At 41.0% G+C, this 14576-nt stretch overlaps 1 protein-coding gene across 2 annotated transcripts in view; it reads left to right on the top strand.

The window, feature by feature from the left end:
- Window positions 1-14576, top strand: part of LOC145342139 (pre-mRNA 3'-end-processing factor FIP1-like) — a 53483-nt gene that overhangs the window by 7451 nt on the left and 31456 nt on the right. For both annotated transcript variants that reach the window (XM_080187400.1, XM_080187401.1), the window contains exons 2-5: window positions 1679-1721; window positions 4102-4177; window positions 7325-7425; window positions 10472-10527. In XM_080187400.1, the coding sequence (XP_080043526.1) occupies window positions 1679-1721; window positions 4102-4177; window positions 7325-7425; window positions 10472-10527 (276 nt within the window). The remainder of the gene's footprint in view (window positions 1-1678; window positions 1722-4101; window positions 4178-7324; window positions 7426-10471; window positions 10528-14576) is intronic.

The following is a 14576-nucleotide window of genomic DNA, read 5'->3' as shown; positions in this document are numbered from 1 at the left end:
GGAATTGCTTGATAGGGCAGACGCAACACGGTTTCATTAAAGGGAAGTCGTGTCTGACAAATTTACTGGAGTTCTATGAGTATGTGTCTAGGGCAGTGGATAGAGGAGAGCCGGTGGATGTGGTCTTTCTGGATTTTCAGAAGGCGTTTGACAAGGTACCTCACAAGAGGTTATTGCAGAAGGTCAGGGGACATGGAGTTGGGGGTAGGGTGTTAGCGTGGATAGAGGATTGGTTGTCAAATAGGAAGCAGAGAGTGGGGGTCAATGGGTGCTATTCGGATTGGCGGTTGGTGACTAGTGGGGTGCCCCAGGGGTCGGTGCTGGGGCCTCAGCTATTTACCATTTATATAGATGATCTGGAGGAGGGAACCGAGTGCAGGGTGTCGAAATTTGCTGATGACACCAAGATTGGGGGAAAGGCAAATTGTGCGGAGGGTGTGGAGAGTCTGCAGAAGGATCTAGATAGGCTGGGCGAATGGGCCAGGAAATGGCAAATGGAATTTAATGTTGGCAAGTGTGAGGTGGTCCACTTTGGTAGGAAGAATGGTAGGAAGGACTATTACTTACGTGGCGAAAAACTGCAGCAGGCGACGGTGCAGAGGGACCTCGGGGTCCTTGTGCATGAGTCGCAAAAACCCAGCTTGCAGGTGCAGCAGGTGGTCAGGAAGGCGAATGGGATGCTGGCCTTCATAGCGAGGGGGATTGAATATAAAAGTAGGGAGGTCTTGCTGCAGCTGTATAGGGCATTGGTGAGGCCGCAGCTGGAGTACTGTGTGCAGTTTTGGGCGCCGCACCTGCGCAAGGATATTTTGGCCCTGGAGGGAGTGCAGAGGAGGTTTACTAGGCTGATACCGGAGTTGAGGGGATTGAGCTATGAGGAGAGGCTGAATAAACTAGGCTTGTACTCGTTAGAGTTTAGAAGAATGAGGGGAGATCTCATTGAGACGTATAAGATGATGAATGGGATGGATAGGATAGAGGTGGAGAGACTCTTCCCGCTCAAAAAAGACAGTAGGACTAGGGGGCACAGCCTCAAGATAAAGGGGAGGCGGTTTAGAACGGAGTTGAGGAGGAACTTCTTCACTCAAAGGGTGGTGAATCTCTGGAATTCTCTGCCCGTTGAAGTGGCGGAGGCTGCCTCGCTAAATATTTTTAAGAAGCAGGTTGATGGGTTCTTGATGAGAGAGGGGATTAAGGGTTATGGGGAGAGGGCGGGAAAGTGGAACTGAGCCACGACAGATCAGCCATGATCTTATTGAATGGCGGGGCAGGCTCGAAGGGCTAGATGGCCTACTCCTGCTCCTATTTCTTATGTTCTTATGTTCTTTAATGTTGCCAATAGGCTATTTTGCAATGCTTGGGTCTTTAATGAGAAGATTTTAACCTTCACCTTGTCCTTGGTAACACCAGTACAATGCTCAAGCAATGAGATGTTACTTTCTAGAGATAGACTTGCATTTCATTCTTTTACTATAGTCAGGGATTGAATTGCCAATTTCTCTCCCTTCACATGTTTTGTTGCTTTGCTTCACTGCATTAGTGGTGATACAGCCAGCCCATCAGATTTTGCTCTAAATGTTGCACTGTTCATGTGTTAACTATTTTTGCAGATCGTTAAATTTGAAATTGTGACCTGTCTGTTGAAAACACAAATAACGTTGTTATTGTTTGTTTATAGATGAAAATCCTGGTAAACAAGAGGAAGTGGCTTTGGTTGATGGGTAAGAATCAGAATTTTAATATGCGTTATTGCCTTGGGTAGTTTGAATTCCTTTCCAATTTTATCAGGAATTCTGTTGCTGTTCCTTATTCATTTACTTGTACATACCAGCAAACTACAAGTATCAGAGTACTCATGTCTGCAGGTTTTGGCTTTTGTTTCTTTTAGTGCTTTTTAGAGAAATGATTCTCTGTACACTGGGTTAACATCAAAGAACAAAGAATGGTATAGCACAGGAACAAGCCCTTTGGCCCAACAAGCCTATGCTGATCATGTTGTCCTATCTAAGCCAACTGCTCATATCCCTCTATTCTGCGCTGTTCATGTATCTATCCAGATAAGTCTCAAGTGTCGCTAATGTGTCTGCCTCAACCACCTCACTTGGCCATGCATTCCAAGCTCCCACCACCATCGTGTAAAAAAAATTCTCCCACACTCTTTTCCCCCCCCCCACCCCAACCTCACTTTGAACTTGTGCTCCCCTGTAGTTGTCATTTCTGCCCCAGGAAAAAAGCGCCCAACTGTTCACCTTATCTAGGCCCTTCATAATTTTATAAACTTCTGTCATCACCACTCAGCTTCTGTCTTTCTAGGGAGAACAATCCCAGTTTATTCACTCTCTCCTCATTGCTAATGCCCTCCACAGCAGCAATGCCCTGGTAAACTTTTTCTGTACTCCCTCCAAAGCCTCCATGTCCTTCTCGTAGTGTGGCAACCAGAATTGGACACAGTATTCCAAATGTGGCCTAACCAATTTTTTTATATAACGATAACATAATTTGCCAACTTTTATATTCGATGCTCTGACTGATGAAGGCAAGCATGCCATATGCTTTCTTCATCACCTTTTCTACCACTGCTGCCACTTTTAATGATCTGCGGACCTGTACTCCCAGATCTCTCTCTGTCTCTATGCTCTTGATGGTTCTGCCATTTACTTTATAGCTCTGACCTAAATAATCAACCAAAATGCATCACTTCGCGTTTGTCTGGATTAAATTCCATCTGCCATTTCTCTGCCCAGTTTTCCAACCTATATATCTTGCTGTATTCTCTGGCAATCTTCATTACTGTCCTGTAACTTCAGTAATCTTAGTATTGTCTGCAAACTTGCTAATCAGACCTTCTCCTCTTATTTCTGTCCACATGAATACCTAACCTGAGGTTCTTGTATTTGCCTTTTTAGGTGTGATTACCACAATAGAGGAAAGGAATTTCCCACATGTATTTTTTTGTTGTAACTTTTTACTTGCGGAGTTTGGAATCTTCTTAGCTTTACAAATCTACTTGCTCTGTGGGATTCCATCAGTCAGTTTTTAATTCCCATGATACTTGTGGTTTCTACCACTGACTAGCATGATCTCTGAATTGGAGGTTCTCTTGTATGGTCTTTTAAATCCAGGAAGCATTATAATTTACAATGATAAGTAAGCTACTGAAATGGTAACTTGAAGACCAGCCTTGACACTGCACGCTAATTTCTGCTTTTAATCTTTCGGATCCTGAATTTGAAAACCCATGATGTATTGCACTCTGATATTGAGACACTTTACTGACTTCTAGTTCAGCAAACCGCACCACAGTGATCATTGAGCTCAGGTTGTGCAAAACAATTTGCTTTATCAAGGCTAAGACAAATGTAGTAAATGCAGGTTACCCGGTGCAAATAGAATTGTTTTCTGTAACTGTTGAAGATTATGTTAGCAAAACCTATTTAATAAACAGACAGTTGCATCATAAAAATTCTTCCTTTTCCATTGAAATTGTTTGCTTCCTTTATTACTGTTCCATGAGCTTCAGAATACAGTGGATATTTTTTGTTCTTGGTAGTTTCTCATCCAAATTTAAAGCAAGCTTGCTGATTACCAAAAAATATTTAGTTTCTTTCCTCCCAAAAGGATTTCAATTCTGACAAAAATAACAATACAGTCATTGCTGACTCTACCTAAAAACTTACTGAAAAGCATCTGATCTTTTGTCTCTCTTTCGAGTTATGCTAGCTAGATATACCTTTATAAAAGAGGACTTATTAAAGAAAATTCATCATTTTTGAACAGAAAATTAGGGGAATGATCATAATCAAGAACTGTGGTCAAAAAACCTATTAGTGCGTATTGTTCAAGCTAATAGATAAGAACGGCTATCTGCATAAAGTGCTACAGTTACTGCCAGTTTCTGTGCAACTATGTTGATACCCTCAGATGAGACGATTAGAATTTTAAAAGGTTAATGCATTAATAGTAAATGTAGGTGATATAATACAGAACCTAAGCCGCCCTGTCATGAAAATGTTGCAGTTACTGAAATCATCTATCATCTCTGGCGGATATGTTCATCTTGCATTTTGTTTTAATGTAACTTTGGTTCCTTGCTTTGTGCAGGGGAGAAGATTCTTTAAAACCGCTGCAGGAGACGTCACAAGAATTCAAAGTCAGCAATGTGGAAATGACTGAAGCTGTAAGTTTCAGACCAGTATTCCCAATATTAGTTTGCAGTTTCTTATTTAATTGGTTAAATTTGAATTAAAAAGAATAAAATATTTTAAATGGGGAGTTCTGAATGTTCAGTGTAATTGATTTAAATGTTTGTCAGAAAATGCCATGGGAGTAGTAGGATTTGTTCATTTGGATTGTACTGTACTTGGAGGTGCTGCTTTTGACAGGCTACACTATTAAGATATTTTTTCCATTTTGCTCTTGGGTTGAAGAATGAAGGAACTGTATGCTATTTTTCACCTTCTTATGTCTGCACACTTTGGTCATCAATCTACAAAGCCAATTTCTCTCTTCCTTGCTTTAAAAGCTGAATGATAAATGCAGAGACGTGGCCTGTCAAGCTTTAGTATTTGAAACCAAGTTCTGTGGGTCAACTAACAAAAGGTTGCAGGGAAATTAGACAGTAGGAGGTGACCAGTATGTGGCAGTATAGTGTGCTAATTATTTTTGGAAGCTTGTTGTGAAATAAAGTAGTTTGATTTATGAGCAGCTTGATCCACCTATAGAGCGTTTGAAGTCGGAAAGACATAGAGTACCCAGTCCAGGAAGCAAAGGGGTGCGATGCATTAAACCTCCATGTTACTTTATTCAAAATGATATAGGAGAGTGAAATAATTCTCGTAGGGAAAGCTTCCTGTTAGACTGGATAGTTATCAAACAAAATCAGCAGAGATAAACAGAAAATAAGCTGAGCAAGTTTGGCAGCATCTGTGGAGAGAGAAATAGTTCATGTTTCAAATTCATATGACCCTTCAACAGAATTTTAGAAGGCGTTGAATCTGTAGAGATTTAGTAATTGACTTGGTGGGGAGGGGGAAACAAATGGGCAGAATTTAATGCTCCTCTGGCAGCAGGCTGGGAGGTGGGCTGCAATGTACATCTTGTCACCCATCTTCTAGACTTTTCCCCCAGTTAATTCTGGAGTGCGAAGGGTGGGGTAAGGCTTTCTTACCTGAAGCTAATTAAGGTCCGTAAAGGACCACTTAATGGCCGCATCATTACAGAGCATGCCAGGTGGAAAACCAGCAAACCAGTGCTTGAGGGAGGAGGATGGTGGGGTCCTGTTTCTTCTTGAGCATCCTTAGTTCAACAGAGTGACTTCCTGAAAGCTTCTCTTCCGTTTTCACCTCCAAGCCTTCCAGGGCCTTACTGTGTGGCCCAGGAGTTCAATCCCACTCATCATTGTCCAGGAGCTTCAACGATGGTCCTTCTGGTTGATTCCACTGTAGTACCAGCACTGACCACTGTTCCTGGTGGTGCTGCTGATATTGTAGAACTGCCAGCCCCTGATGTATTGGCAGCATGTGCATCCTGCACCAGGAAGCCTGGCAGCAAATTGCTCCTGGTAGAATCAGGAAGCCCAACAGGACTTGATCTGAATGGGGCTCCTGAAAATGACCATGGTAGGGTTGCCACCAGCTCTCCAGCTGGTGAACAGGTCTGCCCCCATGCCCATTAAATTCCACCCAGTGTCTTAAGTAGCAGAAAATGCAAAAGTAACTGAGTGAAAGAAACAGGGGTAATTTTTGCTTGTTTTCTTTGGTCGGCTATCGTTTAGGATATATTGGAACTTCTCCAGTCTATAGCTTGGTGATTCTGATCTGGCATCACTTCTCTATTTGTTTATGCTGGATTAACCATCTCAGCTAGGGCAGCAGTAGTCACAGCACACTGCGGTAGGTTGGGAAAATCATTGGCAATGATGATCCTACACGTGATAGCTCTTGTTGAAAAATTGAACATGAGATGAGGCCATATTGGAATTGTTTTCTGGGTTATTTTCACATACCCTTCAAATAAGTATTTTGAATTTATGGATCAATTTGATCAGCAAGTTCCATTCATTGTTCTTTAACAATATGTCTTCAGTCACAGTGCAGAAGAACACACCTCTAAGTCACCTGAATTGTATTTCAGTTTTCTACTCCTGTCATCCTTGTAAACACCCTCATGTACTCTGCAAATTGCAGGTGGCTGAATTGTGCCTCAAGCAGCTAAGAACTGGTTTGAAACAACTTTGGCTTTTTTCATGGAAGATCTTTCTATAAAGAGAGGCTTTATCACATTAATCTGGGTTATGACTTAACCAGTTTGCCAGCACATTTTATTAAAAACTAACATTTTAGTTGTTCCTTTAAGATATTGAAAAGAAACTTTCAACCAGCCGTTGTTTGTTTGTGTCAGGACAAAGCAGCCTGTTTGATTTGCATTTCCATCTGCCATTTTAAAACATACAGTCCCTCCATTACTGATGCACAGTGATACTGGTGTACCCCACCTACAAGACCATTGAATCATGGAATCCTACAATGCAGAAGGAGGCCATTCAGCCCATCGAGTCTGCACCAACAACAATCCCAACCAGACCCTATCTCCATAACCATATGCGTTTACCCTAGCTAGCCCCTCCGATGCTGAAGGGCAACTTAGCATGGCCAATCCACCTAACCTGCACATCTTTGGACTGTGGGAGGAAACTGGAGGAAACCAACGCAGACACAGGGAGAATGTGCAAACTCCATACAGACAGTGACCCAAGCTGGGATTCGAACCTGGAATCCTGCTGCTGTGAGTCAGCAATGCTTGCCACCGTGCCACCCTAAAATGCAGCATAGCAATTCGCAAAGGCTCCATCAGCATCGCCCAAACCCATAACCTCTACCACTGGGAAGAACAGAAGCTTTAGCGGCATGAGATCACAAGCAGTGGCAAGTTGCCTTCCAAGTCATACAACATCCTGACTCTGAAAATATATGATGTTCCTTCATTGTTGTTGTATCAGTATCCTGTAACTCCCCCCATAAGTTTTTTGGGTGTACTTTCAACGCAGACACTCCAATGCTTCAAGAAGGTAGTGCACCATCACCTTCTTGAGGACAATTGGGGATGGGCGGTAATGCTAGTATTGCCAGCGATGCCCCCATCCCACGAATGAATAAAATTATAGTATAGCCGCATTGAAGTTTATTATGTTACTCAATGTGTCATAAGAACTCCCAAGAGATTTAATCAAGATGTCATCATTCTGACTTAGTATCAAAGCAGATGCAAGGAACTTAAAAATTTGCAAGTGTGTTGATTGTTGTAAAGGATTGACTTTGTATTTTAGGCTTCACAAAACGGTGATGATGATGACAGTGACAGTGACAGTGATGATGATGATGTAAAGGTCACCATTGGCAACATTAAAACGGGTGCGCCACAATATATGTAAGTGAATTGGTGTGTTTCTAAAACTGTTTAATTATTAAATTGCTTTATTGTATTGAAATTAGTAAAATAAAACAAACATTTTGAAAACAAGACCATCTTAATCAGTCTTCTTATTACATCTCTCAAATTTCTTCTGTCTCCAGAAGCATATCTAATTGCAGCTTGAATTAATGTTACTAGCCTCAGTGAGATTTCTTCACTCCTGGGGAGGTGGTGGCATTGTGGTATTGTCAGTGGCGGAGTCAGGGTTCAAATCACACCATGGCAGAATTGAATAAAAATTCTGGAATTACAAGTCAAATGATAACCATGAAATCATTGTCAATTGACATAAAAACCGACCTGATTCACTGATGTACTTTAGAGATGGAAATCTGCCGTCCTTACCTGGTCTGGCCGACATGTGACTCCAGACTAATAACAAACTGGTTGACTCTCAAATGCTCTGAAATGGTGGGCAGTTAGGGATGGACAATAAATGTTGGTCCAACAGCGACACCCACATCACATGAATGAATTTTTTAAAAATCTTGATAAACAAGTTCTAAATATCTTCCTTAAAGTAAAAGTAAAGTTTATTTATGAGTTACAAAAAGGCTTACATTCACACTGCAATGAAGTTACTGTGAAAATCCACTAGTCATCACACTCCAGCGCCTGTTCAGAAACACAGAGAATTTAGCATGGCCAATTCACCTAATCTGCACATCTTTGGACTGGGAGGAAACCCATGCAGGCACAGTCAGTGACCCAAGCCAGGAATCAAACTGGAGTCCCTGGCACTGTGAGGCAGCAGTGCTAACCGCTGCCACCATGCCATCATTTCTGACATTAACTTTTCAACTTTTTTCAACTATCTTCACAGTTAATAGTTTGGAGGGATCATTTTTTGTCAATTTCTTTCATGCCTTGAAAACTGCAATTAGGCCATCCCAAATTTTCCAGCTTTCCAAAGAAATGAAACGAGCATTTCTGTGATATAGATTCATAATAGCCCAGAATCATCTTTATTGTTTGCCTTTCCTTTGCCAGTAATCTTATTTCTCTCGCAATTGTGATCTGAACTGAACAAATTATATCATATCTTGATTATTCTGTGCTAATTCAACCAGTATCTTTTTGAGAATAACAACTCCTATTTTGTAAATGGTTTCAATACCAACATACTTATGTTGTTGTGTGAATGACCAACCTTTCATCAGCCTGTTGTCTTTGTGCAAAAAAAAAGCATTCCAGAAAGTAAAATCAGCATTGATTGCCCCAGCAATTATTTTTGAGGTATTTGCAATTTCGGTCTTAAGCAATAACTTATCAAGGCCTGAAGGTATGGAATCAATTTCAAACCCACTATGCTAACTGCTCCTTCCTAGTCCACATTTTTTTTGATAGTAGTTGTGATTTTCCAAGTCCAATCTTCTTGAGATTCTGCCTCTTTACTCCTGCAGCAGAATTATGTTAAGTAAGTCAGTATAGGAGAAGCAACATTTGTGGATGTTTCAGGTTGACGATTGAAACGTTAATTGTTCTTTTGTTTGTGGATGCTGGCAGCCTCATCTGCTGAGGATTGCCAACGTTTTCTTTTGTTTCCACTTCAGATTTCTAGCATCTGCAGTATTTTACTTTTGAAATATTTATAGGGACTAATACTGCAGGGATATTGATTTTTTTTTTCCTTCAGCACTTTATAAAACAATACATTTGCAGACAGCCCTGACTGTTGTATTATGCATGAACTTGTAAAACGAGAAATATTTGTGACTTAGATTTGCAATTCAAGAGTATGTTACATTAACAGGATTACCATTTTATTGAATCCTTAGTTTGAGTTTTTCTTAGTACATCTTGACCTCATTTATATGGAATAAATGTAGAATCATAGAATCCCTATAGTGCAGAAGAAGGCCAGTTGGCCCATCGAATCTGCACTGACCGCAATCCCACCCAGTCTGTATCCCTGTAGCCTCATGTATTTATCCTGCTAATCCCCCTGACAATAAGGGGCAATTTACCATGGCTAGTCAACCCAACCTGCACATCTTTGACTGTGTGAGGAAACCAGGGCATCCGGATGAAACCCACGCAGACATGAGGAGAATGTGCAAACTCCACACAAACAGTGACCCAAGCTGGGAATCGAACCGAGGTTCCTGGCACTGTGAGGTGCCAGTGCTAACCATTGTGCCACCGTGCCTCCCATGTATAGTTATAGTAATGGAAAATGCTGAAAACCGTGTGTCAGTTCGTATCTTCAAAGAGAAAAAACTGATTAACATTTCAATGTAAAACCCCTAGATCTATTCTCTTTATTGATTATGCAAAAATAGGTGACAGCGATAGCTCTCTTGCCAGTGAGTCAAAGCTGTGGGTTCATGTCCCACTCCAGGAATTTGATCACAATCTAAGCCAACATTCATAATACCATATTTATGACAAGATGTTAAAATGATGCTCTGTCTGTTCCCTTTGGGCATAAGTGGTCCTTTACACTATACTGAAGAAGGTCAGATAGGTTTTCACTGGTATCCTGACCATTATTTACCTCAGCCAACACTCAAAGCAGATTGATGACGAAACTCTGATGAAGGGTCACCCAGACTTGAAACATTAGCTCTATTCTCTTTCCACAGATGCTGTCAGACCTGCAGAGATTTTCCAGCACTTTTGTTTTTGTTGTATAAAACAGGTTATATGGGCATTATTATCCTGCTGTGCCCATAACTGGCTGCATGTTTTCTATATTAAATCCTAAATTGTTTTACACTTCAAAAACTACTTCATTGGCTGTAAAGCAGTTTAGGATGTCTTGAAAAGCGCTATGTAAGTGCAGGTTTATATTTCCAAATGAAGAAGCACATCCTAATTCCTATGTTTTTAACTAAGGAAAATTGCTGCAAAAGGTTACATGTGGCATTTTTGTCAAAGATGTATTTTAGAGTACGCGGGTGGAATGAATTGCCTGTGCCAATATGGTGTATGAACTAGTTTTAAAAAAAAAATTACGTTTTGAAACTTGGTTTAATTTCGTGACTTTACATTTATTCAGGGGGACTCCGATGAACTTGAATCTGAAGAGTGGGCGACCCTATGGTTCTTCTGCAGGTCAGTGAGGGTGTTTGTCCAGCAATTATTTAGTGATATTTGGTAAATTACTAGATTAAACAGGGCTGTTCAGTTTGACTGAGAGTTCAAACATTTTCGTTGCTAGCTCATTGAATTATCAATGACCAGTTTGCTGTCATGGGGAAGACTATTGGATCATAAGTTGACAACACAGAAGGAGGAATCAGATATCCGAAACTAATCGCACTCCTCTCCTTCCTTCGCTGCTTCAAATGTGCATTCACTTATTTCTCACATAGAGTACACTATTTTAGTCTAGACCACTCTGTGGTAAAGCTTTACATACTCCATCAGGACACAGGGTTAGAGAGAGGAAAGAACTGAAGAAAATTAGTGTCAGTAGGGAAATGGTGTTGGGGAAATTGATGGGATTAAAGGCCTATAAATCTCCAAGGCCTGATAATCTACATCCAAGAGCACGTGAGGAAATGGCCCTAGAAATTGTGGGCGCATTGGTGATCACCATCCAAGATTCTATACGTTCTGGAACAATTCCTATGGATTGGAGGATAGCTAATGTAACCCCACTATTTAAGAAGGGAAGTAGAGGGAAAGTGGGATTGTAGAACAGTCAGCCTGATGGCAATAGTGGGGAAAATGTTGAAGTCCATTCTAAAATATGTAATAACAGAGACAGGATTGGATAGAGTCAGCATGAATTTACGAAAGGGAAATCGTGCCTGATGAATCTACTGGAATTCAAGGAATTAACTAGTACAGTTGATGAGGGTGAGCCCGTAGATGTGGTTTGCCTGAACTTTCAGAAAGGGTTCAACAAGGTTTCATATAAGAGACTAGCATGCAAAATAAAAACACACAGGATTGGGGGTAGTGTATTGAGATGGATAGAAAACTGGTTGGCAGACTGGGAACAAAGAATAGGAATAAACAAGTGTTTTACTAAGTGGCAGGTAGTGACTAGCGGATTCTGCAGGGATCACTGCTAGGACCCCTGCTAATCATAATGGATATTAATAATTTAGATGAAGGGACTAAATGTCTCCAAATTTGCAGATGACACAAAGCTGATTGAGAGAGTGAGCTGCGAGCAGGTAGCAGAAGTGTGATTTGGACAAGCTGTGAGGAGCAGATGCAGTATAATGTGGATAAATGTGAGTTTATCCACTTTTGAAGCAAAAAAACAGGAAGGCAGATTATTATTGGAATGGCTATAGATTGAGAGAGGGGAATGTGCAACGAGACCTGGTTGTTCTTGTAGATGAATCTCTGAAAGTAAGCATACGTGTACAATAGGCAATGAAGAAGGCAAGTAATATGTTGGCCTTCATAGTAAGAGGATTTGAGTACATAGAACGTACTCGGGCCTCGATGTTGTGCTGACCAGTGAAACCAATCTATTGACCCTCTAACCTAAACTATTCCAATATTATCCATATGCCTATCCAATGACCATTTGAATGCCCTTAAAGTTAGTGAGTCCACTACTACTGCAGGCAGGGCATTTCACACCCTTACTACCCTCTGAGTAAAGAACCTACCTCTGACATCTGTCCTATATTTATCACCCCTCAATTTAAAGCCATGTCGTCTTGTGTTAGCCATCACCATCTGAGGAATAAGGCTCTCACTGTCCACCCTATCTAATCCTCTGATCATCTTGTATGCCTCAATTAAGTCACCTCTTAACCTTCTTCTCTCTAACGAAAACGACATCAAGTTCCTCAGCCTTTCCTCATAAGACCTCCCCACCATACCAGGCAACATCTGGTAAATCTCCTCTGCACCCTTTCCAATGCTTCCACATCTTTCCTATAATGCGGCGACCAGAACTGTACGTAATACTCCAAGTGCGACCGCACCAGAGTTTTGTACAGCTGCAACATGATCTCATGGCTCCGAAACTCAATCCCTCTACCAATAAAAGCTAACACACCGTATGCCTTCTTAACAACTCTATCAACCTGGGTGCCAACTTTCAGGGATTTATGCACATGTACACTGAGATCTCTCTGCTCATCCACACTACCAAGAGTGTTTCCGTTAGCCGAATACTCTAATCCTGTTACTCCTTCCAAAGTGAATTACCTCACACTTTTTTGCATTAAACTCCATTTGCCACCCCTCAGCCCAGCTCTGCAGCTTATCTATGTCCCTCTGCAAACTGCAACATCCATCCGCACTGTCCACAACTCCTCTGACTTTAGTGTCATCTGCAAATTTACTAACCCATCCTTCTACACCCTCATCTAGGTCATTTATAAAAATGACAAACAGCAGTGGCCCCAAAACAGATCCCTGCAGTACACCACAAGTAACTGAACTCCAGGTTGAACATTTCCCATCAACCACCACCCTCTGTCTTCTTCCAGCTAGCCAATTCCTGATCCAAACAGCTAAATCACCCTCAATTCCATGCATCCATATTTTCTGCATTGGCTTACCATGGGGAACCTTATCAAACGCTTTACAGAAATCCATATACACCACATCAACTGCTTTACCCTCATCCATCTCTTTGGTCACCTTCTCAAAGAACTCAGTAAGGTTTGTGAGGCATGACCTACCCTTCACAAAACCGTGTTGACCATCACTAATCAAACTATTTCTCTCTGGATGATTATAAATCCTTTCTCTTATAATCCTTTCCAAAACTTTGCCCACAGAAGTAAGGCTCACCAGTCCATAATTTCCAGGATGGTCTCTACTCCCCTTCTTGAACAAGGGGACAACATTTGCTATCCTCCAGTCTTCTGGTACTATATCTGCAGACAATGATGACGTAAAGATCAAAGAAAAAAGCCCCTGCAATCTCCTCCCTAGCCTCCCAGAGAATCCTAGGATAAATCCCATCTGGCCCAGGGGACTTAGCAATTCTAGAAAGTGTGAAAATAGATAACACCTCCTCCTTATGAACCTCAATTCTGTCTAGTTACAGGAGCAGGGATGTTCTGCTGCAGTTATAGTGGGCCTTGGTGAGATTGCACTTGGAATATTCTGAGCAGCTTTGGCCTTCTTATCTAGGGAAGGATGCTCTTACTATACAGGAAAGGTAGTGACAGGGTAGATGTAGGAAGGATGTTCCCGATGGCATAGTGAAACTCCTTACCCAGTGAGTGATGAGCCTGTGAAATTCTCCACCGCAGAAAGCAGTTGTGGCCAAAACATTGTATGTTTTGAAGAAGGAGTTAGATGTAGCTCCTGGGGCCAAAGGAATCAGATAATATGGGGGGGAAAGTGGGAACAGGTTGTTGAGTTGGATTATCAACCATGATCATAATGAATGGTGGGACAAGCTTGAAAGGCTGAATGGCTTCCTCCTGCTCCTATTTCTTTGTTTCTATGATGCTTCTTCTGATCTGTCTCTCCATATTCTTTAACTTGGTGAATCCTAACCAGCAGAAATAGTGCCTCCCTATTTGTTTTATCAAAACCCTTTATAATCATGAAAATTTGCATTTAAATTTCTTTAAGTTTATCTTTAGTCTTTCCTTGTGACCTTTTTTTTTCACCTCCTGACCATTCCTCTAAATTTATTCCGCACAGTCCCTGTGGCTTTAATGTGCTTTCTAAATGGCCTGTCCAAAACTACATACATTACTCTAATGGACCTGACTATTTGTGAAAATATAAATTATCTGTCTTTATTAAAATTGATAGCCTTTTTATGGTGTATCAATCTACTGCAATATTTGCAATATTCTACTCCAACAAAATAGGGTGGAAAGTATGTAGAGAATGGACAGCAACAAAGGATTTTAACAGATGTTCTTAGGTGAGAGTCTCTAATTTTCATTGTATCCATTTTCAGTCAGAAATGCTTATCAATTCAGTCAAGTAAAACATTTCATTAAACATATTTTGACTGCTGCTTGAAAGTAGGTGACTTTTCTCCCTCTGCTCTAGGAATTTTCTGATGTGAGTAACATTTGTCAAGGTTCTGTCAGATTCCTATTATGTTCAATTATAGCGCTTTCAATATGGTAGTACTTAGTGTGTATTCAAACTCATTTGGCTGAACTTGAAGTACTTGAAGCTGTTGAAGTGTTTGACATGGGTAGTTGACCGGT

Source organism: Carcharhinus amblyrhynchos, chromosome 4 (genome assembly GCF_965287045.1).
Source record: "Carcharhinus amblyrhynchos chromosome 4, sCarAmb.v2.hapA, whole genome shotgun sequence".
Lineage (NCBI taxonomy): Eukaryota > Metazoa > Chordata > Chondrichthyes > Carcharhiniformes > Carcharhinidae > Carcharhinus > Carcharhinus amblyrhynchos.
Note: the sequence above shows the minus strand (reverse complement) of the source record. Positions and strands in the feature narration are given on the sequence as shown.